The 27283-nt window shown below is 35.4% G+C and overlaps 1 protein-coding gene and 1 pseudogene across 1 annotated transcript; one reads left to right on the top strand and one right to left on the bottom strand.

Annotated features, from left to right (window-relative positions):
- The first annotated feature begins 2737 nt into the window (after positions 1-2737).
- Positions 2738-7254, top strand: LOC111998481 (glucan endo-1,3-beta-glucosidase 5). The gene is made up of 2 exons (XM_024030582.2): positions 2738-3825; positions 6026-7254. The coding sequence occupies exons 1-2, from the start codon at positions 3470-3472 to the stop codon at positions 7143-7145; spliced, it is 1476 nt and encodes a 491-aa protein (XP_023886350.1). The 5' UTR covers positions 2738-3469; the 3' UTR covers positions 7146-7254.
- Positions 7255-11698: 4444 nt separating this feature from the next.
- Positions 11699-18457, bottom strand: LOC136069553 (uncharacterized; annotated as a pseudogene).
- Between the last annotated feature and the right edge of the window lie 8826 nt (positions 18458-27283).

Genomic DNA, 27283 nt, shown 5'->3' with positions numbered 1-27283 from the left:
AGTCTGACCTCAGGATAGAGCTAAAAGTTTTTTTTTTTTTTTTTTTTTTTTTTTTTTTTTTTCAAATTGAGAGCTCATATGCATATGGGTTGTGTGCTTCTTTATCATTAAATATGAAACTTTACCAAATGTGACACAGAATTCAATTGTGATAATTAACTGTTTTTGTCTGCATTTTTAAGTTAGTTGATTTGCATTTTCAACCTTTATGGCTATGATTTGTGTGGATGTTTAATGGAAATTTCTATCCATAGTGGTTTTAGCAAGAAACTGAGAAGGGCGATTATTTAATGACAACTTTGATTAAGTTCATCAGTAAATCATATGAGAAGAAATATACTGTGTATTATAAGATCAAACTTGACTTACCTTGAATTATGATTTCTCTTTGCCTTGTTCTTGCCAAAGATCTTGTGACCTATGCTCTTGGAATCTTCCTCTACTTTCCTCGCTCTTTTGATAAAAAAAATATATTATCACTTTTAAGTTTGTTCCTTGGGATGATCTCCCATCATAAATTTCATAGTAATTCCAACAAAGGAGTTGTTGGATGTGTTGCTGCTAGAGAATATATGTGTAAACTGACAATTGTTGCCTAAAACATACTTCTTGGATGTTAATTTAATGGAAATTGTCTTTTTTTTCTTCTTCTCTTCCATTTCAATTGAGGACTGAGGTATATATGTATTTTGACATTGATAGAGTTTGAATGTAGAGGAGTTGTCTTCAAGGAACCGGTTGAAAATCTTAGGGTAAATTTACTGTAAATTCTGTTGTTTCTTGAACTGCTTGCCTTAATAAATCACAGTCCTCAAAATTGTTCATCTCACCATTGATATGGCGCATTAGGTATGCATTTTTTTTTTTTTTTTGCTGAATAGGTATGCATTTGAATAATAAAGATTTTCTGCGGTTTTAGGAATGAAAGTCATTGACCGTGTCTATTGAGTAATCTGCTATAGTAATCACATAGTTGTGGAACTATATAAGATGAATTGATTAGTCCTTAATCACATAGTTGTGGAACTATTTCAGATGAATTGATCAGTCTTTTCTTTTGTGACAAATGTTTTTCTAGATGCTGTGATTAACATTTCTTCCCATTTCTCATCTGTTGAATAGTGCATTGGATATGGACTTTTCTTTTTCCTCTTTGAGAGGAATTACTTGGGACAGGCTGTCTATTGCCACAAAAATGACATATTAAAATCCTCGCTGTAGACACTCCTTCAGTTCTCACCATTCAATCTATATGTATGTTGTCTCATTAACCACTAAGGGTTTATTATTATTAGATGTCCCTCCTTTCCACTATTGATATTCCAGTTTAATTCCAATATTATATTATAATGAAATTGCTTATTGCACTCTTTATTAATATGAAAGTGCTTAGACTTTATGAGAAATGCTAACGAGTGCCCTTAGGGCACTAATTAATAATCAATTTAAAGAAAGTTTTTATCGGAAATGAAAAAAAATAATTAATATTTTGACAGTTTTTTTTATTTTCATAAAAGTGGTATATAAACTTTCCTGAAATGGATTATTAATGAGTTCCCTAAGGCCACTCATTAGCATGACCTAAAAGGGATCCAGTTAATGTGTGCCTTTAAGGCACACATTAAACTTTCTATTTTTGAAAATATTTTTTCAAAAATTGAAAAAGTTGTCATTACTTTTTCAATTCTCAATAAACTTTTAAAAAAAAGTAGAAGTTAATGTATGCCTTAAAGACACACATTAATAAGATCATTAAAGAATAAGTTTAGGACCAGGGCGTCATAAGCACTAAACCTGATGGGATATTGCCACCTAGTAATTCCTGGACACATAACAGCATCCAATTGGCTCCACTGCACATGACAATGGACCGAAGCCACAAAACCACTCATTAGCATGCCAATTGGACAGCTACAGTCCCGGACTTGTCTGTACCTCACAGGCTTACTCAAATGACCACTGAAGAACCAAGGACCAGGCAATTGAATTCTCTCCATTTCAATGCATATTTTTTGTGCATGCCACGTGGGTGGCTGCTTTTTGATAATCCGATCCAGCTGGTTATAAAACCGAAAGCAGTACGTTATTACATGCCTATCTCAACTAACTACTCACTGCCTTTATTACTAACTTTGCTGACAAAGAATAAAAAACTTACCAACATGGTATACTTTCTCCCTTACTTCAAACCCTGAACGACCAAACTTCAAAAGCACACTGCCACACACACACACATCAATACTACGTGGAATCCTAAGTCTTTTAAGTTAAGGTTTGTGGGTCAGCGATAACTTTGTTGGAAATTGGAACCATACATATATTGCCCCAAACGGCTACTATAACTTTTTGTAAAGTAAAAATATTACAACAACTTTCTGGAAATCGGTGCTTCGATCATTGCATACATAACACTGACACTGATTTTGATAATGGAAGAAAGAGAACGATCTCAAGTACTATTAGAAAGTCTAGAATACCCCTCCACTATTCCATTTTTGTTCAAGAAAAGCTTTTGGTTAATTAAAGAGTTTTTTACTTGAGATGGTTAGGGAGTTTCTGTATACAATTATACTCCTCCTAAAAAAAATAATTAAATAAAAGATTTGATGAAATAATGAGGAGAGAAGGACACGTTGACAGCTCCAATGGAAAAAATAAAACCTCTTTGGTCGGGTAATTATACACTAATATAAGATTAAATTAGTGTGAATAATTGTCTAATCAAATTAAATAATGTGTTTGGATCTATTATGCGTTCGCATACACCTACTAGACTCTGAATCAGAAAGGTTGCACCTACAGACTCACTCTCTTCCCACAACTTTCAGCTCTCAACTCTCTCTCTCTCTCTCTCTCTCTCTTGCTTTCGCTTTCTATCTCTGTTTCTTTATGCCCTTTGGTTAGGCTAAACTATTAGCCAAAAAGTTTCCATTTTGGATCAGAGAAAGAACCTGTTGTTTTTATTAGAATTACCTCTGTTTTATGCATGGCAGCTGTAATTGTCTAATGTTTCTTTCAAATCAGCCTATTTGCAAAGCTTTCAAATACCAAGTTTTGTTCTTTCAGTATTTCGTTTCTGGTTTCTAACTTCTGAGGCTTTTCTGGGCTTTGTTTATTAATGCTCTCTGCTTTTCAAGTATAAATGAATTTCTTTTGTTTGCGTGTTCACTCTGTCTACTCTGTTTTCCCTTCTTTTATTCTACTTTATTGAACCTATATATATTCAGCTATATATTCTTTCCTTATTTTTTGGTGATTATTCCCTTGTTTCACTGAAAACTTTCTTGAGTCCTAAGAAATATAGCCTTCCTAATATAGAGGCAGTGTTTAAGTTTAACCTGACTTTGCTGAGTAAAACCGACTTTGGTTTGGTTTCAATCCCATGTGTTAAAGCCAGCTGTTTTCTATAAATTCTATCTCAAATCATAAACCCCATATAGTTTTTTACGACTATATTAGTAAAGGGATTATGGGGTTGTTGAAAGTTGTGGACTTTGCTGGTCTTTTAGTTGCCATGTTGTTGTTATTTACTGTGCTTTTGATGGGTTCAGTGAGTGGAATTGGTGTTAACTGGGGGACACAGGCAACGCACCCTTTGCCGCCTGCAACTGTGGTGAAGATGCTAAGGGACAATGGGTTTCAAACGGTTAAGCTTTTCGATGCTGATTCCACAACTTTGAATGCACTGAAAAATTCAGGGATTCAAGTCATGGTGGGTATTCCTAATGACATGCTTTATACTTTGGCTAATAGTGTTCAAGCAGCTGAGAATTGGGTTGCTAAGAATGTGTCAGCACATGTCTCTTCCAATGGTGTAGACATCAGGTAAATCCTTTCTCTCTTCATCTTTTTGCCATTACTATGCTTTTCTACGCAAGTATTTATTCAAGTGATACCTTGCAATCATGTTAACTCTTACGATAGATGCTCAATTAGTTAAATTATTCACTTAAATTGTATTCGTGTATGCACTTGACAAAGTTGTTATTCTTATTAGTTAGGAAAAAACTTAGATACAGTTCCTTTGACATTGTATTATAGGTTCTCCAATTAAATTTAACCGCATGTTTGTATTGATTAATGCAGCGAAAACGGTATTGTCTTTTCAAGGACAATTAAATGCAACCTTGTGGAATTGGGAGTGAATTACAATGAGCATAACTGTGTGTGACAGCTGCAAGACAATGAATCTTATCACCATTTTTAATAGTATTTGCATAATTTTTCTACTTATTGGGGTGACAAAATGTTTGGAAGGGGTTTTAAAGAACCAGCACCACACAACAAGTTCATTAAAAATTTCAGAATTCCTATTGTAGAAGAAATTGTGATTGATTTACAAAAAATATATCACAAATTTAACAAGAGCTGCTTGCTGTGGTCAGATTGCAACACTTGTGTCTGTAAACACAGGAATAACAGAAAACAACTTCAATGGGATAAAGACTTCATTTTGTATGGGTCTACTTGTGTCCTAGTTTTCCTGAAACCAAACAAACATTTGAGATTGACTTGCATACTTCACCACAGACATTTATAAACAATAATAACCTTATAGAATGAAGCACATAGTTCTCGAGATCTACTGGGATACAACTACTAGTAAATCCTTATACTCTTTAAGATTCCCACTAGGTAGAGTTTATTCAGCCTCATTTTATAATGCTTGTAAATTATCCTGCATAGCAAGTTTTATAACATTTTCATGTTTAATAATGCGTAATACAGGTGTACTGAATGTTTCCTATCAAAACAAAACTAGGTAGAGTTTACAAAGTTACTACCTTTCTAAATAAATAAAATAAAATAAAATAACTTGTACAAAGTTTCTTTTTATTTGCATGTGCCAGTAGCCTAGTGTGATTATTTAATCTAAATTAGTTCCTCTTTAACTCCCATGTCTCCCATTTGCTAGTTATTTATTTTATAGCTTTGACCTTGAATATGACATACAATCATATATAGGTATCGGCATCAAATCAAATGGAGTGCCACTTTTTGTTTAAAAAATATTTATGTATCTTTATTTTGCATCTCAACAGCCTGACACTACTGGAGTCTTCTTGTGGCTCCAATTTAAGAGACCTTAATAAAAATGACCTAAATAAGCTAATACCATTTGCAATTACCCCCTCTCCTTATCTTATTTATCCTCCCCCACTTATATCTCTGAACATCTTTTGATGGCTAAACATTGGTTACAATCCTGGAGGATATTTGAAATATTTCTCGAACAACGTGCTATTCCTATAGTGCAATCTATCCAACCGTGGATTTCCTGCAATCTGAAGATATTTTATCTCCTTTTAATCACTATATTGAGCCTGTCCCTTCAGAGCCTATATTCTTTTCACTTTCAAGTTGCTTGGTCTTGCATTGGGAAAGTATCTGTACAATATTTCAGTTAATTGCTGCCTTCATATTGTTTTGCTTTCTCAATCAGTGAACAAAGAACATTGTAATAAGGATAACCCAACTTGTTCTTACACAGACATGAATAAAGAGATATTTAATTTATTTTGTAATGATTTGTATTGCCAGTTTTGGTATATATTCAAGCCAATTCGTATTTGCTATTTAGCTATTTAAATTATTCTGTAATTATGAGATTCCATTGCTTGATTATAACCTGGTTTCCGTGATAAAGATATCATAAAGCAAATTCTCTCCTTTTCCAATCAGTAGTAAGAATATATACCTGAGTTTACATCACATCACAATGTTCTGCAACTTTAGTATTCCTTTTGCCTAATGTAGTAGATAAAATAGAGCCCAGATAGATATTTATATGCTCTGCAGTTTTTTAGAAAATAAAATTTTGGATAAAAGCATTTGTTTTAAATATAGGATTTGCAGACATACATTCCTATATATCATTTACCAAACTGTAAAAGATCAAGAAAGGTTGAAGGCAAACTATTTCTGGTCATTTTTGGTTCTTATATATGCTTGTCTAGTTTCTTTGAATATGCAGTTTATGTTTGTCTGAAAATTTACCTTTTCAATTTCATACATTTTCCGCAAGGTATGTTGCAGTTGGGAATGAACCATTCTTGACAACATACAACGGAACCTTTGAAGCGATTACTCTTCCTGCTCTTCAAAATATCCAGTCAGCACTTACAAAAGCCGGTTTGAGCAGTCAGGTAAAAGTCACTGTCCCCCTAAATGCTGATGTATACCAGAGTCCAAATGGTTTGCCTTCTTCTGGTAACTTCCGTGCAGACATCCAGGCCCTCATGGTGCAAATTGTTCAGTTCTTGAATACGAATGGAGCTCCTTTTACTGTCAACATCTACCCCTTTATCAGCCTTTATAATGATCCCAATTTCCCTGTTGACTTCGCCTTCTTTAATGGCTATTCATCTCCCTTAAATGATAATGGAAGAATCTATCAGGACGTGTTTAGTGCAAACTATGATACCCTTGTATGGGCCTTACAGACTAATGGCTATGGAAACATGTCCATAATTGTTGGAGAAATCGGGTGGCCTACTGATGGAGATAAAAATGCAAACTTACAGAATGCTCAGAGGTTCAGCCAAGGTTTCATGTCTCGCTATCTGGCAGGGCAGGGGACCCCAATGAGATCTGGTCCCTTGGATGCTTACTTATTCAGCCTTATAGATGAAGATGCCAAAAGTATTCAGCCGGGTAATTTTGAACGGCATTGGGGGATGTTTTACATTGATGGAACACCCAAATACCTGCTTAACATAGAAGCAAACTCGAACGGTTTGATAGCAGCAAGTAATGTACCATATCTGGCTCAACAATGGTGTATTTTCTCACCCTCAGCTAGTCTTGATGATCCACAAGTCGGACCAAGTGTCAGCTATGCTTGTGCAAATGCTGATTGCACTAGTCTTGGATATGGGACTTCATGTGGAAGTTTGGATGCTAAGGGGAATATCTCCTATGCATTTAACAGTTACTATCAGATACAAAATCAGCTTGCAAGTGCTTGCCAGTTCTCAAACCTTTCAATTGTCACAACTACAGACCCATCAACTGGAGATTGCAAATTTAGGATCATGATCAATGTGCCTACAGCAATGCAGAGTACTAGTAGTAGTGTTGGATCACTTGAACAACCCGTTGGTTTATTGCTGTTTTTATCTTTGTTTATCCTTTCAATTCTGTGATTTTGCTGCTAAGGTACATTACTTGCTTCATATTTTTGCTTGTATATGTGGACAATATATCAAATATTAAACTTTCATAACTTAATAGTTAGGGAGGTGGATTTTCACATACAGAGACACAAAGCTGCTTTTGATAATTGTCAACCAGATTGGATACTTGTGAGCTATGTGATATATATCTGTCTCTGTGTGTGTGTATGCGCGCGTGCATGCGTGCAGGATAGACGTTTTCCGACCCTTTTCGAGCAAGGCAATCACTTTGTTTTTATGGACAAATGGCTTAAATATGTCTCATTTTAATCTAGTCATTTTTGCTTCTGTTCACTGAGGTTCAAAGGAATTTGTCATATGTTTGAGAAACTGCAAGTGAAGACGTTTACATTTTTCAGTTAGGAAGGAAAGCAAGGGAAGGAAAAACAATTGTAATGGAGAGAAGCGTTTTTTGTTGAAAAATGTTTTCAATAAAAGTGACTTGTTTTTTTTTGCTACTAGCGACTCTGAAAATGATCCTGAAAACAATCTATGATGTTTGACTCAAGCGACACATGGAAAATCAGTAATATTTAATGTAGCATGATGGTGGTTGCAATGGTAATGGTTTCGGCCGTAATAATGGTGTGGACAACACAAAAAACGGAGAGAGTGACACTTTTCAAAGGCAAATATATGAAACATTTTTCGCAAGGCGGTTAGGCGGCCTAAGTCTAAGGTCTCATCTCTCTCTAAAATTGTAAAAAAAAAAAAATTATAAAATGGTAATTGATAAATTCATTAAATGAATAAAAATATAAGTGGGTTTTGCCTTCCTTCCTTCATCTCCAAAAAGTCTTCTTCTTCTTTTTTTTTTTTTTTTTAAACCATCTTTAAGAAGTCCTCTAAAATATTGAACCTAGAAATTCAATCCAGAGTGTCTGAATGCCGTAGTTAAGATTATAAACTTATAATCGATTAGCTTTTTTAATGCAATCGCATTTTAGTGAGTTAAAGAAATATTTATTTATTTACTTTTTTTTGCTTCTCAATGAAATGAGACCTAATATATTCCTTTTTAATAAAGGCCATTATCAAAAGCCAAAAAAGTGTACCCAATAATTATTGACAATTAATTTTTCTAACAACTTTTGGCTAAAAAAAATTCCTAACTACTTGTAAAATAGATGTTTTTTTTTTTTTTGGTAAATAGTGGAAGGAAAATAACATTAAGTAATCAGTCTATTACAAAATAGCTCAGCTTTGTCAAAAGCTAGCGTATTTTTCACCACAGGCGGTGGTTCATACAAAATGTGGAAGCCAGAAACTAGCTCGGCTCCCATTTTTGCCAAAATATCCGCACAACTGTTAGCTTCCCAGAATATGTGGGACAAAGTGCAGTTAGGCATCAAGTTGATTAGGGTCCTGCAATCATTTAAGAGAGGTTCTAGCATCAGATTAACATTTTTTTTTTTTTTTTTTAAACCATCTTTAAGAAGTCCTCTAAAATATTGAACCTAGAAATTCAATCCAGAGTGTCTGAATGCCGTAGTTAAGATTATAAACTTATAATCGATTAGCTTTTTTAATGCAATCGCATTTTAGTGAGTTAAAGAAATATTTATTTATTTACTTTTTTTTGCTTCTCAATGAAATGAGACCTAATATATTCCTTTTTAATAAAGGCCATTATCAAAAGCCAAAAAAGTGTACCCAATAATTATTGACAATTAATTTTTCTAACAACTTTTGGCTAAAAAAAATTCCTAACTACTTGTAAAATAGATGTTTTTTTTTTTTTTGGTAAATAGTGGAAGGAAAATAACATTAAGTAATCAGTCTATTACAAAATAGCTCAGCTTTGTCAAAAGCTAGCGTATTTTTCACCACAGGCGGTGGTTCATACAAAATGTGGAAGCCAGAAACTAGCTCGGCTCCCATTTTTGCCAAAATATCCGCACAACTGTTAGCTTCCCAGAATATGTGGGACAAAGTGCAGTTAGGCATCAAGTTGATTAGGGTCCTGCAATCATTTAAGAGAGGTTCTAGCATCAGATTAACATTGTTTGGGTCAGAAAGTAAAGGAACAATATATTCAGCATCTATTTCAATGTTAATATGCTGGATATTAAGTTGTTTAGCTAGTAAAAGGCCATCCTTGAGCGCCTAGAGTTCCGCCTTAGTGCTGGACACCGCACCAAGCTTCCTAATAAAACCAGCAACCCAATTCCCTCTATTGCAGCGTAACACTCCACCCCCACCAGCCTTGCCGAGAGCACCACCAACTGCCCCATCGGTATTCAATTTTACCCAACCAGGATTGGGCTTCATCCATTTAACTTGGATCTGTGTTTGAGGAGGTTTGTTTGAAGAATTTGGAACAATAGCATAGAACTCAACACTTTTCTTAATACACTACAAATGGAGAGATTCATCAATTCTTTTATTCCTGAAAATATAGCTATTTCAGTACAGCCATATAAGCCAGACAGCTTGTGGAAATAAGAAGTTCCATGGAATCCCAGTTCTAGCAAGCAAGAAAGACAATTCACAGTTCTTCTTCAACCACACAGTAAGAGGAGGATTGTAAAATTCCTGGTTATCATTGTTTATACCCAAATTTCTCCAAACATTCCTCGCCACATCACAATCACGAAGAATATGAATAATAGATTCAAAATTACAACCACAGAGTTCACAAACAGTATCAAGATTAAAACCCTGTGAACCTAGGACTTCTTTACAAGGGATGCTGCCATGGAAGCACAACCAGAGGAAAAATTTGATGCAAGGCTTGGTTTTTGATTTCCAAACCCACATCTTAGGAGTAGAAAGGTTCAAGGGGTTTAAATCTTTCGCAAGTAGATAAGCTGAATTTAAGGAGAAATTACCATCTTTTGAGAAAGCCCAAATGAGAATGTCTTCGCGGGCAGAATTAAGAGCAGGGGGTATGCCTCTTATTTCCTGCACAATCGGATCAGGGAGAACAAAAGAAATACTCCTTTCATCGGCCATAAAATCTTTCACAGAAATATTTCCTTCCCCTTCCACCAAGGGACCATGTATTAGGCCTCTCAGCGGACCTGACGGTAGCCAAAAGTCATTCCAAACATTCTCACCTTCCCCATTGGAAATAACCCATTTCAAATCTTTATTGAAAATCAAACCTCCAATTTTACAAGCCTTCCAAGTACGAGAAGCGGGGTACTTTCTACCCCTATCGTTCAATCTAGCAGGGGTCAAGTAATTTTTACAAAGCATTTGAGACCAGGCCGCATCCGGATTCGAAGCGATACGCTAGCATAATTTTGCAAGGATGGCATCATTTCTCGCTTTGACTTGAAATAAGCCGAGCCCCCCAATACAAGTAGGATTTGTCACCTTATCCCACCCCACCATGTGTAAAATAGATGTTAATAAACATAAATAAATAAAAACTAATTTAGCAATTTTACATCTTAAAAAAAGAAAAATAGTTTTTTTTTTTTAAATAGGGTTTAATATAGAAAGTAAATATTTTTAATCGATATTTAATTTTTTTTTTTTTTAACCACTAAAATTTATTGCCATGCCTCAAAATATATTAACTTATAAGTAGGCGCCGGTTTTCTGCTTAAAAAAAAAAAAAAAAAAATTTAGGCGCTGGGTTTTCACCTCTTTTGACACGTCAACAGTCAACCATTGACCGCCAAAAACTTTATGCACCAGATCTTGCCCAAATTCAAGGTATTAGAAAATAAATTCAATGCTGACCATGAAACAGCTTCAAAAAAATGTATACTATGAAATTGGCAAAAAAGAAGACATCAAAAAATTCAAGAATTTTTTCACAATAATAAGCGATCTAATAAATACAACATTTGCGACTAACCAAAGTGCAAATTCTATGGCTAAGAGGTCTGTAGGTTGTTTAGATCAACATTTGCAACTAACCAAAGTGCAAATTCTATGGCTAAGAGGTCTGTAGGCTGTAGCTAAACGAAGACATTTGGAATTTAAATCCTCCACCCCAACCATTGACGTTTTTTTTTTTAAAAAAAAGTGCAATATTTGCTGACTCACAAGTTTAGTGCCAAGCTACAAAACAAGGACACAAACACGAGTGCTAGTACAACACAACAACATGAGCAATTTTAAAAAAAAATTACAACATAAAATAGCTGATACGACACCTGTATAGTACGGGTACAACACGGACATAACACGGGTATGACATCCTATATGAAGCATCCGTACTTCCTAGGCGCAAAGAGTCTTATAACTCAATTAGCACCTCTTAGTATTTGTAATGGAGATGTCTATGATTCAAATCCATCGTTCCATGTAAATAAATTAAAAAAAAAACTGCAAGTCTAGCAAGCTTTACATCCTATTTACATTCCATTTTACCATCAATAGAGAAAATGAAAAGAATAACATTAAAAGAAATAGAAAACTACAATTTTCCTAATACTCTATCTGGCCTTTTAGTTTCCCTGCACCTTAAAATGTAATATGGGAGCAAAATTATTTTTAGCAGTTGAATCATTTAAAACAAACAGGTCTTGCATTTATAATACGAAGCATTTGGCTAGAGATTGTGCTTTAATAAATCAATCAAATACCAAACATTTAGAACAATTCACAATTTTATGGCTGACTTAGAGTGCTAAGCTGGCAGGTACTTCGTTCAAGTGACACATTAAAGTCACGATTTCATCTTTTTTTTCTTTTTCTTTTTTAACATTAGTTTCAGAAACAAAGTATATTCATAATATTGTTCTTTTGAAGGTCTTTTAAGTGTATACCTCAAGTTCACCCCCAAAACAAGTACAGTCAACCTTAGAGAACTGGATATACACTTCCATTCCATCAATATTCCCTCACCATAATCCATACAGTCATCAATACATCCTCAGCATAATCCATACAAGAAACATAACAAATCAATAGGGTCCGTATACCTACTATAATTAAGCCAATACTAACAATGCCACCCTAGTCAATTTGCTCATTGGAACAGTACCATTCCAAATTGAGATAACCCTCCTTGAAGAACTCAACCAACCAAAAAATTCCAGAGCCAGATTCAAGCATCAAAATTTGAAGAAGGAAATGACTAGTAGGTTTAGCATGTCATTATAAATGAATGATAAGTCAAGCAGTGTAGGTAGGCAAGATCATCAATAAAGACTCAACTGAGCTCATTGCGCCCACAGTGCCAAGTGAGAAGACCAAATATTTCAAGGTGGAGTCCATCTTGGTGCTCAAAAATTATGCTGCCTTGGACAAACTCACAAACCTTGATTTGCAGCTAAAACTTGATGCAGCAGCTCAGGAAATGAACCAGGGTTCATAGTTCATTGGCATAGAATTCATACCTCATATAGAAGTCATGATGTTCGATCTTAGCACATTCATTGCTGTAATGGTTCCACCAGAAAGTATGCCTTGACGACTTAACACCAAGGTAGTCTATTTGTGGTGCTCTCTTTACCTCTTTTCCCCTAGTCCCTTCTGCTTTGATACTGCCGCTGGCATTCATAATGTCTAATTTGGCAGTGTTTAGACTGAACCTTTTTCATCTGTAGGCAGGCCTTTCACGCATTACAATTATAGGTTTAATCAAGGATTAAACCAGACACACAAATCTATGCTAAAAAATGATTAAACACAAATCTTGTTGAAACAGTAATCAATCAAGATTTGTGGCCAAAATAGCACCTGATAGCTTATATAAGCTTCTAGTATAGTAGACAGTTCTTCCAGATTTGCTTCAATTAAAAACACAACGTTTCATTCAATGGTTGCAAAATCTTCTTGGTTACTTCAAAATCTTGGGGGAGGGGGGGTGGGGAGACTTTGAATATGTTCTGTGCTGATTTTAGGTATGCTTGTACTGGGCTTAGGTTTAGGAAAATTTATGGGGTTTTTTTTTTTTTGCTAGATAATATACTCAGGCACCTGAGGGTATTTAAACACCCACTATTTCCCATCATCCCATAGTTATTGGGGGGGGGAGGACTTGGAGGCGCCACTTGCCTGAAGGGCATTCGATGAATGACTAAGGTTTGGAAGGAAAAGGAAAATTTTGATTTAGGGCTGTAAAAGAGGTAATAAGAAACTAAGATTGAATTTGTCCGTAAGTTGTGAAAAGTAGAGTAACAAGTACAAGTGAAAAATATTGTGAATAGTGCACATAAACAAAACCATAAATAATGATAGTGACAAAGAAGAAGAGAAAGCGAGAAGTTAAAAGGAAAAGTAATACACTAAGGCCAATGTACCTCAATACTCAAAACACTCAATGTTTCTATTAATCAAATCCATGAATTCTTTGAGTATATTGAGCATAAATATAAAGATTCTTTCTTGTAATAGTAGTACTAGAAATTCAAATTCTACTAAAATAAAAACCTATGGAGAAAGCATACCTGCAAACCAGTTTGGAGGAAAACTCCCTCAACCCACTACATGGTAATTGAGAAAACCATACATGTATACTTTTAGTTACATGACCTATTTAATGATTCATGTGACTTTTTAAATAATACATGTGGATGTCTTTATGAGTCACTATGTAATGGGTTGGAGGAGATTATCCCAAACTGGTTTGGAGGAAAACTTTGTCCAAAACCTGATAAGGTAATAAATGACTAACTTGGACTCAAAAGAAATATACCTAAGACACTTAAATCTCCTACAAAATTCTAGACTTAACTCAATTACCACAGACCATTATTCACAGAAGCTGATGAAATTACAGTTTTGCCATTGATAAGAAAACTAGCTATAACTTGTAAAACAAAAACCCAAATTAAAAACTATTTTAACCCTAGAATAGATATAGTAACTAGACTTTTCAAACCATAGACTCTTGATTCAGTTAGACTTCACACATTGATCATATAATAAATCTTCAATGGACAAAATTGTGAAGTAGCAACAAATTAATCTTCTGTGGCAGCATCACTTAGCATATGTGCCAATTTCAATATAGCATATGTTGGTAGTGCAAATATATTTACAGCCCATATAACAATGAAAAAAGAAATGCCTTGTGAAAGGTCAGATGTGTAGAACCTTTCAACAAGATGGTGCCTTTTCAACTCTCTCCAGTTTCAATTTAAATGAATAAAAGCACCAACCTTCTTGTCATTTAAATTTGTAATGTGCAAGTCAAGTATTTCCCTGGCATGTCTACTTTATAATCTAGAAGGTGAACCCACAACTCCTGTCTATTGAGTGCTACACATTTTTGCATGTAACATGTGATGTTTTCATTCAGTCACTCTATGTATTGAAGAAAATCTATTTTAGAAAACATAAGTAAAAGAAAAATGTGAACCAACCAGATCCATGATGTTGCATCATTCCGACATGCCCGTTTGATGCTTCCGTAAGTATTCTCTTGACCTAATATCAGCCTGTAGTTTAATAAAATAAAGACCAGAATCAAATACAATATACATTCAACTTGATATGTAACATAACAGAAAGAATACACACACTTGTATCTTCAGCGGTTTAAAGAGATGAAATACTTTTTTTTTATCAGCAACGAACTTCATTGAAAATTGATTTAAGAAAATACAGAGAAAACAAGGCACACAAGCATTGTGCTAAGAGGCATCAGAGAATAAAAACTAAATAACAATGGAAGTAAAAAAATCAAGCATATAAGGCAGATAATTGAAAGTAACAACACTACGCGGCATGACCCAATGAACCCCAAATAGTGAACACAGAATATTCCACAACTCTTGAGCTAAAGTAATGAAATACTGTGGCCATATGACCAAAAATGACCTTGTTGCTAACAATCTCACCCTGCCATATGTTAGATTCCAATTTGGAAGAGCATAAGAAATGTATCTAACAATCAAAATGATGGCCTTTTTAATATAGATCAACTTGCTATGTAAATTGAAATCTGTTGCACAACAATACTCAGAATGAACCATGAATTTTTTTTTTTTAAGAGAATGCCGTATTCTATATTTACTATCATCTAAGCTGATAAATTTCTGGAGAAGAGGCTCTCCAACATGGTACCCATCATATATTGTTTCCCAACCAGAGTAGGTAGGCTCCATGCAAGTTCTCGAGTTGTTAAACTAGCAAGAAGCCTCCAATGGTAATTTGATCAGACACTAGTTTCTTGAAAAGAAAGTGAGCTATCACCAAAGACTGCATACATGATACAACTTTAGTTATATGTAATTGATGCAGTAGTGGTACAGGGCATCAGAGTTTCCGTATTACAGTTACAATAACCCAATAGTAAGTCTATTGTATTTTTTTTTTTTTTTTTCCTGGTTTGTTGTAACCATAAATAAACTTCCATTAGCTTTGGAACAGATCTAGATTTTACCTGCCGGGTAGGCTCTGGCACGCGATACTTGCAAGTCATTTTAACAATTGTGATGGCAGTATCAAGTGATACACGGTGACCAACAGAAATAAATATAGGCTTCAAGGAGCCCTTTGTGGATCTCATTGCCTATAAAAAGAAAAATAGGGTTTAATTACAATGATTTAAATCAAAACTTAGGAACAACAGATAAACACATGAAACCAGATGTCGCGAAGAGCATGAATAATATATCAAAGGATGCATGTTAAGCCTTTTGCCTTAGATTGTGGCATATGCCAACCAATACAATGTCACTATTTCAATGTCTTCTAGCAAACTCCCACAAAAGCTTCAGGAGCTGAAATCATCTGAGAGTCTCTAAACCTTAGCTTGTTCATAAGGAGGGCAGGTGTGATTGCCTTCCATACATACTCTGATGCTTGTCTTATTCTGACATTATATTTCCCACTGATGGGAAATATTTTCAAGAACACAATTTAAGCACTAAAGATGATTCCTATTTCAGGCAATAAGCAACCTAGTGCAAGTACGCGCCTAGTGATCTTGAACTCATGACCTCATCCTCTACCCAATTCTTACAAGGGAGGTTTTTCTTTTTTAAGCAAGAATTACATATGCAAGACTAACTCCTCATATCAGGAAGGATCATATTAGGCATGACATAGGATTATGAATCACAAGTAAAAAAGTATTCAAGCAAATTAATAGCATAGTTGCCAAATCATCAACCAAATTTAATCAAAATATTAGTTCTTTACTCCATATGATACTTCCACCAACAGATTTAAATCAAACCACCAATGAATGGTACACAAGCAATAGAGACCAAATCCATTGATCATCACCTCTTCTTATGAATTATTCACCAGTTTATGAACCAAAAAAAAAAAATTATACAGTAAGGGTGTGCCAAGCACATGAAGCAAGCAGTGCATACTGGGCAACAAAAAACTTTTCTTTCCTTAAACTTGGGCAATGAAACACAAGAGAAACATGGTAGCAAAGCTACAATTGGGAACTCTTTCTTGTGAGAGTATAATAGGGTTCCTGTCTTACTTATAATAAAAAAAATTTATTAAAAAAAGAAAAAGAAAAAAAGAAGAGTAAAATAGGGTTCCTGTGAGAGTGTATCAGCCATTGAACTGATAAGAACAAATGCCAAACTTGATCTCCACCAAAATTTTCAACCTAGAAGTAAAAAAGGAGTGTACAAGTAGTATTCTGAGCAAAATAAAAAATCATGCTTCGATTACTTTGTCTGATAAAAAAGGAAAATTTCTCAGATTGACTTATCTTAGCCAGCCAACTATTTGTAGTCCATTACAGTTTGCCATGTATGTAGTTTAAATGACGTTAAAATTGCTATTAAGTTAAATGATGAACTGAGATATTTAAATAATGCTTCAAAAGTATAAGTTATAACACTTGGTTTCTTACCACTCCCCATATTTTCCCAGAGCATCCACTCAAAGTAATAAAATCTTCAGTGCAATTTTCTTTGGTTTCTAGTAGTTGTCTCACTCCAGAATAAGTAAGACCATCCACATGATGCAGCTGAGATATATAAGTTCGAACACTGTCAAAACTTAACCAAAAGAACAAGTAAGCAGGGATCAAGTTCTCAAGTCAAAACAAGAACTTGATATATATATTGGGACTTGGATTTAATTCAAGAAGAATCAATCTCTAATATGGTCAGAACTTACACTTTTTACTTATCAAAAAATAAAAAGGACTTACATTCTTTCCAATCCCAATTGTAGGGAGGTCAGCCAAAACACCTAGATGGCAAGCCAAGCCAAAACCTTTAAAAAAGAAGTTAATGTTTTGAGATTTTTCTCAGGAAAATAGAAGGATAGGTAACAATTGATGACATCACTCGTTGACATGAATCACTCACTGTTCACGTACACAAAGAACCATAAATGGAATCTACCTTCAAAATTAAGTGAACTGAACTAACAAATTTCAAACTGGTATAAAATGCTTTATTGAGTTTTTTGTACAATGCTCAAGAAGAACAATATACTGCAATCAGATTTGTGACAAGCACTTGCCTCGAGGATGAAGTATTCCGTTTCCATCAACCATTAACACCTGTTCATTAAAAAATGAAACCAGTGTTACAAGTCTGAAGTGTTATCCAATAAATATATGAACATTTTTAAAAAACATACAACAGTTAGTAATGTGCCAATCAGTTAATAGCATCTTATCTCACATACTTTCAACCAGTACATAGCACAATTTTAGAGCTTTTTGTTTAACATCAAAGGAAAGAGTAGTAGTAGTAGCAGCAGCAGCAGCACTAATGATTAACATCAAACACAGCTATCACCTGTGGATAAAATGGACTTGCATTCTTTTTCATTCTCTCCAAAAGCTCTAGAAGAACCGGCGCCTACCCCCAAAAAAAAAAAAAAAAAAAATGATAGTAATCATGATACACAACTTGAAGGTCTTGGCTTTGAATGTCCAACACCACGAGGGTCCCACAAGCAACTGACGTGTCCTCCTTTGAGAAACTTATGTCGACCCCACCAACATATCTCAACAAGACATCCTCTTCCTCCTCGTTCTCTTTCGATAATTTCCATGAGAAATCGTCCTCTGTTACCAGTCTTCTCTTTAGATCATCCTGAGCCTCGATCCACTGCTTGTGATCATCTTGCGATGTGTTTGGAGATGATGATTCCTCGATTCCAGTTTCGGGTGCTTTTTCCATGTCCGGTTAAGATTCTCCGTGTAACCAAACAGCGGGTGCGCTAACGTGAGAAAATTGTTTCACGGAATCGTGGATTCGGAGATTCCCAGAGAATGTGCTGTGTTTGGTAACGCACGGAAACTCGTCCTCATCGCCTCATCGACGTCATCGTATAGTAACTTCTGACATTGGTTCACCCAATCCTAGACCACGAATGTGCTGTGTAAAGCCGTAAACTAGTTTCCAAAATGTGTCGTGCAAGGAGAAACTTGAAAAGATCCAAAGTCTAGTCTAATTGGTTGGGGTTGGACTTGGCCTTTACATTTTTTTTTTTTTTTTTTTTTAACCAACGTATACTTTGGAGTTTTCAACCTAAATTTGGTTTATTTTTAGGGATAATTACAATTTACCCACCTGTGGTTTGCTTCTAATTCTATGTGCCTACCCGTGGTTTCAATTTTGACACTTTGCCCACCTGAGGTTCTCACCGTGAGTGTGCCGTAACCCACCTCTGTTAAAAAAGAAGGGTAAATAAGTCTTTTTACGCCCATTTTATATCTCTTTTCCCAAACAAGAAAAACAAAAAAAAAAAACGAAAGAAAAAAAGGATTATAATATGGTATAAATTTCTCACCATTCACAAACACAAAGAACACACAAACATGAAGAACATGCGTCCAGAAAACTAATACATATCAAATCAAGCAATACCATCAAACATAAATCTATCAAAATACAACCCCAAAATATAGCACAACATTTGATCCCAAGAACTTAAGAACAAATGAATTCAAACCCAGGAACTTAAGAACAAACGAATTCAAATCAAGCATATATACAATCCCAGGAACTTAAGAACAAACGAATTCAAATCAAGCATATATACAATCCCAGGAACTTAAGAACAAACGGATTCAAACCCAGACATATATTTGAAACCCAAATTTCAAATCCAGACTTCTCAAACCCAGAAAAATTACACTCAAATCAACCACTCCATGGATCTCAATCCTAAGACCCATGGACCCAGGTCCACCCACAGCACCATGACCCCACGCGAGTGGTCAAGCTTGACGGCAGCTTCGTCTTTCACCAGAGGCCACTGGATCTCATCGGCGACACGGGCGAGGACGGCAACGACGTCATTGCCCTGGCGGAGACGAACAACTGTGAGATCGCCGGGGATCTTGATGAGGACCTCACATTCATCCTCGACGAGATTGTCTCCGCTAGGGATCTCACAGTCATCCTCTTGCCATTATCGGCGTCATCGCCATTCTCAACCTCAACGCTGTAGTGCTTGTCGATGAGGTTGAGAATGGCGCCGGCGATCTTGATGAGGACCTCTTCGATGGCCTTCAGCGGAGCCGTGGGTGAAGTTTGGTGGCCGATTGTGGGTTCCGGGAAGAGATCTTGGCCATTGTATATATGCTTGATTTGGACACTTTCCTTGTATCTTTTCACCAATACACACCAGATCACACTTTCCTTGTATATATGCTTGATTTGGACAACAGATCACACATAAAAAAAAAAAGGAAAAAGAAAAATGGGCCTTATGTGTTGTGAGAGTGTTTATTGTTATGTCTTTAGTCTTTAGTCTTTATTTTAGATTAGCTTGATTTGTTAGTCTTTAGTGTTTATTGCTTAGTCTTTAGTATTTATTGTTTTCTGATCTTTATTATTTTGGGTATATCCTTCATGTTCTTCATGTTCAAGATTTGAATGAGAGTGTTTTGATCCGTTTTGGGGTTTGTTTTTTACTTATTCTGTGTTAGAGTAACGGAAAGTGGAGAGGTGGGTTACGGCACACTCACGGTGAGAACCTCAGGTGGGCAAAGTGTCAAAATTGAAACCATGGGTAGGCACATAGAATTAGAGGCAAACCACAGGTGGGTAAATTGTAATTATCTCTTATTTTTATTTTCACACTTTTTCAGTTTTTCATTTTTGGTTCTCATGTTTATTTCAATTTTCTATTTGGCCCTTCATGGAAATTAAAATTTTGAAATGTAAAGGACTAAATAGAAAATTGAATTAAACATAAATGATCAAAAGTAAAATTTTGATATATAAATAACCAAAATAAAAACTGTAGGGCCTAAACCCAAAATGCTTGATAATATTTGGGTCAGACTCTCAATTTATTTGTTTAAATAGGTAAGAAATTTCTTACAATGGGAAAACCTCTTAGAGTTAACCCAACAGCCTAAGGAAAGGTTCTTCAGCCCACTCTATTTTCTTTACCTTCGTGTGTCTGTTTCTTGAGAAGTTAGTGACGACGCCTTGTTAAATCCAGGATGTTNGAAAATGAGCTTGAAAATATTTTCTGGTGTTTGATATGCAATTTTTTAAAAATATTTCTTGTATAATTTAAAACATGTATATTATGTAAACCAACTAATGTAATCATTATAAACAAAAAACCAAGAATGAATTTGGTTTTCATACTAAAATTTTGACAATAGATACAATCAAAAATTAATTAGTTGTCAAATTTTCATGATCTCTACCGCTCATTTTGCTCATATATATGGACAGTAATGTGCGTACGTACACACACATATATATCAACCATTTGTCTATATATATTTCACAAGGGAATACATTTTCAATAAGTATAAATAATAATAACTTTTAATTGTCTACTCTTTTTGTTGGTATACTAATTGCCTACTATGGTCAACCACAAGTCTTCAATATTACTCATTGTTAGTGCAAACATAATGATAATGGAAATAACACAAAAAGAAACTGAATAATTCTTCTAAATTTTATTAATTTAAAGAGAGAAATTACACAACACTATTTGGACTAAGACACGGCACTCGCTCCCTTTAAGGAGATTCAAGCCCTTTGTTGGCTAAACGTTGTAACCGATGCAGGCCTTCTCTGACTTGTCTCCCCCATGATACAACAGCCCAACAAGTGTCGTATGGCTAGAACAATTTTTACACAAAGTGTTCAGACCCAAAGTTCCACCAAAAAGAACACAATGAAAAGGCCCAAACAGATAGTCCATTAAGTGGGTTAATGGCTTTTTATTTTCCATAATAAAAATGGAGTATTAATTGGGGTCATTTACTCACCAACGAATATGGTAATTACTCTGAATGGGCTGTCAAGTAGCAGGACCCAAGATGTTGATTCATTTCCATTTTTGATACCTCCACCCTTCACCTTCCCCTTGCGCACGTATCTAACCCAAAATCTGAGACAATTCATGTTAGCCTATTAATCACTACAATTAAAAAGAACAAAATAGTCTCTCTCATTTTCAATGTGAGAGTAAACATTTTCACTAATTTCTCATCTTCCATATTTACTCTCACATCTTTACATTTATATTATAACATTTATTCATTTTAATTATTTAATATTAAAATGCTCCAACAATCCTCCACTCATTTTAATATTAAAATTTTTGGTTAAAAAGTGATTACCAGGGAAAGACGGGTCACTATGCATCATGAAGGTGTGCTCTGCATTGAACCTTCACTTAGTAAAATAGCGATCTCAACTCCAGAGTCGTAGTGGTCTTCAACTTGAACTAGGATTGCTTTAGAGAAATTAAGCGTCACTGCTTACACATAACAACCCAGGTGTTGACATGAGCTTTTATAGCTAGCACTTTACAATCGTGTGCTGATCCCGGTTTCATGAGTGTATTTGAGATTAAGTCCAAATCTCATAAGGAGCGCCCCACCCTCACACTCACATAGGTGAAATTTTGTCAAAGGTGTTCCTGTAATTCTGACACCCCACTTATACAAGCTACAAATTTCATTAAGAGTTTTTTTACTCAACCTCTCCACATTATAGGATAAATGCACTTACATCATAGGGATGAACAATTAAAAAATTATTTACAAAATAAATAATTAAAAAATAAATAAATTGTGCATTTCTTACGACCATCGTATGATTTGTTTTTCCCATTGAACCCAATTCCAAGATCTCTAATCCTTGGGTTGGATATCCTCATATATGGCTCATGATTCTATGGACTTTAATCCCATCCCCCTCGATATATTCCAAACTCTATCTTTTGCCAAGGCCTTAGTAAATGAATCTGCAAGATTATCATTAGGTTTAATATAATCCAAGTTATGATACCACTACTCAAATAAGATTGCACAATATTGTACTTTCTTCTTATAGGTCTGGATTTACCATTATAGTAATAGTTTTTATCTCTATCAATTGTAGCAGTGCTATCACAATGAATTAATATAGGTGGAATTGGCTTTTCCCAAAGTGGAATTTCATATAACAAATCTCTAAGCCAATTTGCCTCTTCACTAGCTGAAGCTAATGCTATTAATTCAGATTCCATTGTTGAATTAGCAATTATTGTTTGCTTTTTAGATTTCCAACAAATAACACCACTACCTAAGGTAAAAATATAACCAATGGTAGAGAGAGAATCACCTGACAAAGTATTCCAATTGACATCCCTAAAAACTTTAATCACAGCATGGTACTTTTTATAAAATAAGCCATAACTTTTGGTACCAAGTAAATATCTCATGACTCGCTCAATAGCTAGCCAATGATCTTTACTAGACTTGCTAGTAAATTTGCTTAGCACTCTTACTGCATATGCAATGTCAGGTCTAGTATAATCAGTAACATAACACAAACTACCAATGATATTTGCATAATCCTTTTGATTAAAAATCTCTTCATCATTATTCACAGGAAATAAATGAACATTAGAATCAAAATGAGTAGCTACACTTTTGTGATCATGAAAATTATATTTTCTCAATATTTTCTCAACATAATGTGATTGATCAAGAAATATCCCATCACATGTTTTTGTAATTTTCATGCCCAATATAAATTATCCTCACCAAGATCTTTCGTATCAAAATGGCTTTTAAGCATATTTTTTGTCTCATTTATAACATGCATATTTGAGCTAAAAATCAACATATCATCCACATAGAGGCTAATAATAACATGTAAATTATTCCATAATTTAAAATAAATACATTTATCACATTCATTTGATTTATAGCCATTCTCAATCATCCAGGAATCAAACTTCTCATGCCACTGCTTAGGTGCTTGTTTTAAGCCACATAGGGATTTAGTTAGCTTACATACTAATAAGGATAAAATTGTAAGTATACGCTCACCAAAGGGAAGGCATAGAACGACGTTCCAAACCAACCCGTCAGCTTTGCTTATGTCCATCAACAAGGCAGTATGAAGTCTACGACTTTAAGCTGACGAGGTTGATGAAGGGAGGATGGAAAACTGACACCACTAAAACTGACAGTTCTGACATAATCCTGACTTAATCACCACATATGAGTATATAAAGAAATGTCTTGTACCCTACGCTTAGTGCTTGTCTCCTACAAGGAAGGGACTCCGCAATATACGCTTATAAGGATTCCTATAAGGAAAAGACTTCTAATCTAAGGAAGAGATGTCAACCCTCTACGACTATAAAAGCCCCAATACCCTCACAAATTAAGATACGCATAATTCACCGCAGCTCTGGCACTCTAGAGTTGTGAAAAGAAATCTAATTTAACCTTTGGAGGTTATTTGGCCGGCACCACACCGGTGCCCTTTGTTAGGTTTTCTCTTTTTTGTGCAGGTGTAGTTTCAAGCATGCAAGTACTGTGCGGCTCATTGGTGATTTTTTTGCATCATCAGTTGACGCCATTTGTGGGAAATTTTGTAAATTGTAAGCCATACTATTGCTTCCCAAACAAAAAGTTGCATGGTACTTACTCGCTCAATGGCGACCACCAACAACGTTCACCGAAAAACTGAAAGGAGATCCCAACAAACAGGCTAGAGACAAATACTACTGTTTCCACCGTGATCACGGTCATGACACGGCTGACTGTTACGACTTAAAACAACAGATTGAAGTCCTTATCAGGTAAGAAAAATTACAGAAGTTTGTCAGCAGGGAGAGAACAAATCCACCTCCTCAAGAACAAGCCCCCCGACAAGACTATGAGCGTCCTAAACTACCCCTAGGAGACATAAGGATGATTGTGGGAGGCACGACAAACACCGACTCTTCCAAAAAGGTCTGAAAGACTTACCTCAAAATGGTTTAGAACGTTCAGCTAGCAGGCGTTGTTTCAAAGATGCCACTGGTCAATGATGTGCATGAAATATATACAATAAAGTACTCACATATCTACATATTTAGCTTTACTTTTATGTTATTTTGTTACTGAGTATATAATATCTTTGTGTTGCAGGTAACAAGGGCTTTACATGCAAAGTGGGGCTAGGCCAATTAAATTCAAGTCCAATTGGGGCAAGAAATCAAAGGAAATTTGCACCAAATCCAAGTCCAATTCGGATTAGGATTCCAGTCTGCACATCAATTAGTATTTTTAGCATAACTTTCGGCTCAGATATCCAATCGAGATGATTCAAGTTGGGCTGAAAATTTAACTTAAAGGGCTACAACTTTGTAGTTTACCAAAAGTCCGAATTCTGAATTTAAATGGGCCAAAATCGTCGGTTAAATGAAGCCTAAAAATCTAGGATTTTCTCCAAATGGGAATTCAACTTGTAATAGGATTCCTTGACCTATTTAAAAGCTCTTTAGGGTAAAAAGAAGAGGAGAGAAACCTGAGAGGAAAAGGAGGCGCCGCATAGAAGAATTTTCTTTTGGGAGTCTTTCAAAAGAGGAGTATCTGAGGACAAAGGCGAAAGCTTCATGTTGATCAACCAATTCGGATGAAAGACATAAGTTTTCTTTGTTTTTTTTTTCAATTTTATCATGAACTAAATTTTATTTTCTAGAGCATTGATGTAGTCTAGCAATGAACACACAATTTATTTTCTGAGTTATTTTATTTTTAATATTTCCATGATTGAGTCTTTAATTCTTATTCTTAATGCTTACTATTTTTTACAAATTATAGTTTGATCAATTGAATTACAATGAGACCGAGAGATGATTTGTTATTTTAGTTTTAGAATTAAACACCATTAGTTGAGCGAAAGTAAAGACGCTTTGCCTCGACTAGTGTGATTTTTCAGAAAATTCAAAGTAAATAATGAGTCTCCAATTAATTAAATTCACATAGAGATATGGAATTGTTATTTGAAGATATTTTTGATATTATTTGAGAGAAAATATTAAATACTTAAGAAATTTTTAATCATCAATTGGAGATTATTAGAATTTAATAATTAGGAAGAATAAATTGTGTGGGATTTGTTAGGTGAAATCAACTGCTCTAAATCCATTCTTATCATATTTTTACACTGTTAGGGTTTTATGCTTTGTTAATTATTTTTATTCGTAGATTTATTTTTATTAAATAGTTTAATTTAATTTAGATAGTAGAACATTCCATTTGTTTTCAAATTTCCAAATAGTAATTTATTTAGTGAATTTTGGTATTCAATAACATAGTTAATCCTTGTGGATTTAACATTTGTTTTCTAAAAACACTTTACTACTTGTTACGATTCTGTGCGCTTGCAAATTATTTTACGCGAACAGTCAATAACCCCATTATTGGTTTCTCGGAAGAAAATGCTCGACGTCTTCACCACCCGCATGACGACGCACTCGTCATTAGCATCTGAGTTAGAAACTATAACAAATACCGGGTTTTGGTTGACAACGGAAGTTTTGCAAACATTCTCTACTACCTGGCATTCCAACAGATGCAAATCGGCAGAGAACGTCTAGTTCCAACCAATGATCCATTCATTGGGTTTGGAGGAACAAAAGTATATCCCCTTGGCGCAGTCACATTGCCTGTAACAATTGGGGATTATCCTCAACAAATCACTAGGAATGTCATATTCCTTGTTGTCGATTGCTTCTCCGCAATGCCATCATCAAATGACCAACCCTTAACTCTTGGAAAGCCGTAACATCAACCTACCACATGATGATCAAATTCCCCACCGAGTACGGAGTAGGGGAGTTAAGAGGAGATCAGGTAGCCGCGCGCGAATGCTATATTGCAATGTTGGAAATGGATGACCATCTATAGACCATGAGCATTGAGGAATAGCGAACGGGAGCAAAACCTATAGAGAGACTCGAAGAGATACCCCTTGATAGCTCCAGATCAGATATAACCACAAGGATCGGCACTTTCGCCAACCTAACGGTTCGCCTAGCGCTCGTAGCTTTTCTCAAGGAGAATTAGGATGTGCTTGCCTGGAGTCATGAAGACATGCCGGGAATCGACCCGTCGGTCATGGTACACAGGCAGGCTAAATGTGTCGCCTTCTTTTCCACCCATCCAACAGAAGAAGCGAGTGTTCGCCCAAGAATGAGATTGAGCAATAGCAAAAGAAGTTAGCAAGTTACAAGAGGCGGGCTTCATCAAGGAAGTATACTATCCCAATTAGCTAGCAAACGTAGTGATGGTCAAGAAAGCCAATGGAAAATGAAAAATGTGTGTAGACTTTATAGATTTGAACAAAGCATGCCCCAAGGATAGCTACTCTCTCCCTCGAGTCGACGTATTAGTAGATTCTACGGCTCAGCACCAGCTACTGAGCTTCATGGACGCTTTTTCATGGTATAATCAGATCCGGATGGATGAAGTTGATCAAGAGAAAACTTTATTTGTTACTAACCAAGGTCTTTTTTGTTCCAAAGTGATGCCATTCTGCCTTAAGAATGCGAGTGCAACGTATCAAAGGCTCATGAACAAGATGTTTGCGAACCAAATCGGAAGAAATGTTCAGGTCTACATAAACAATATGTTAGTAAAAAGCCGAAAAGAGGAAGACCATTTGAAGGATCTTGATGAGACATTCGGCACCCTTCGCTCCTACAACATGAAGCTTAATCCAAGTAAGTGTGCATTCGGAATAGCGGCAGAAAAATTCTTGGGCTTTATGATGTCTCAAAGAGGTATCGAGGCCAACCCATACAAGATTAGAGCCATAGTAGAGATGCCCCCCCCCCCCAAAAAAAAGAACGTGAAAGAAGTATAGAGTTTAAATAGTAAAGTAGTCGCCCTCAACAGGTTCGTATCAAGGGTGACGAACAAATGTTTGCCCTTCTTTCACACGCTGAAGAAATCTTTCGAATGGACCGCTAATTGTCAGCAAGCATTCGAGGAGCTAAAGGCCTACCTTTTTTCC

Source organism: Quercus suber, unplaced genomic scaffold (assembly GCF_002906115.3).
Source record: "Quercus suber isolate HL8 unplaced genomic scaffold, Cork oak 2.0 scaffold_176, whole genome shotgun sequence".
NCBI classification, from domain to species: domain Eukaryota; kingdom Viridiplantae; phylum Streptophyta; class Magnoliopsida; order Fagales; family Fagaceae; genus Quercus; species Quercus suber.
The sequence above is the reverse complement of the archived record's forward strand: the minus strand, read 5'-3'. Positions and strand labels throughout refer to the sequence as shown.

What these genes read in the sequence shown, in the direction of transcription:
- LOC111998481 (XM_024030582.2), top strand. Translation starts at nt 3,470, where the DNA reads ATGGGGTTGTTGAAAGTTGTGGACTTTGCTGGTCTTTTAGTTGCCATG. An exon ending in TCCAATGGTGTAGACATCAG is followed by an intron (nt 3,826 to 6,025) that starts GTAAATCCTTTC and finishes ATTTTCCGCAAG; the next exon opens with GTATGTTGCAGTTGGGAATG.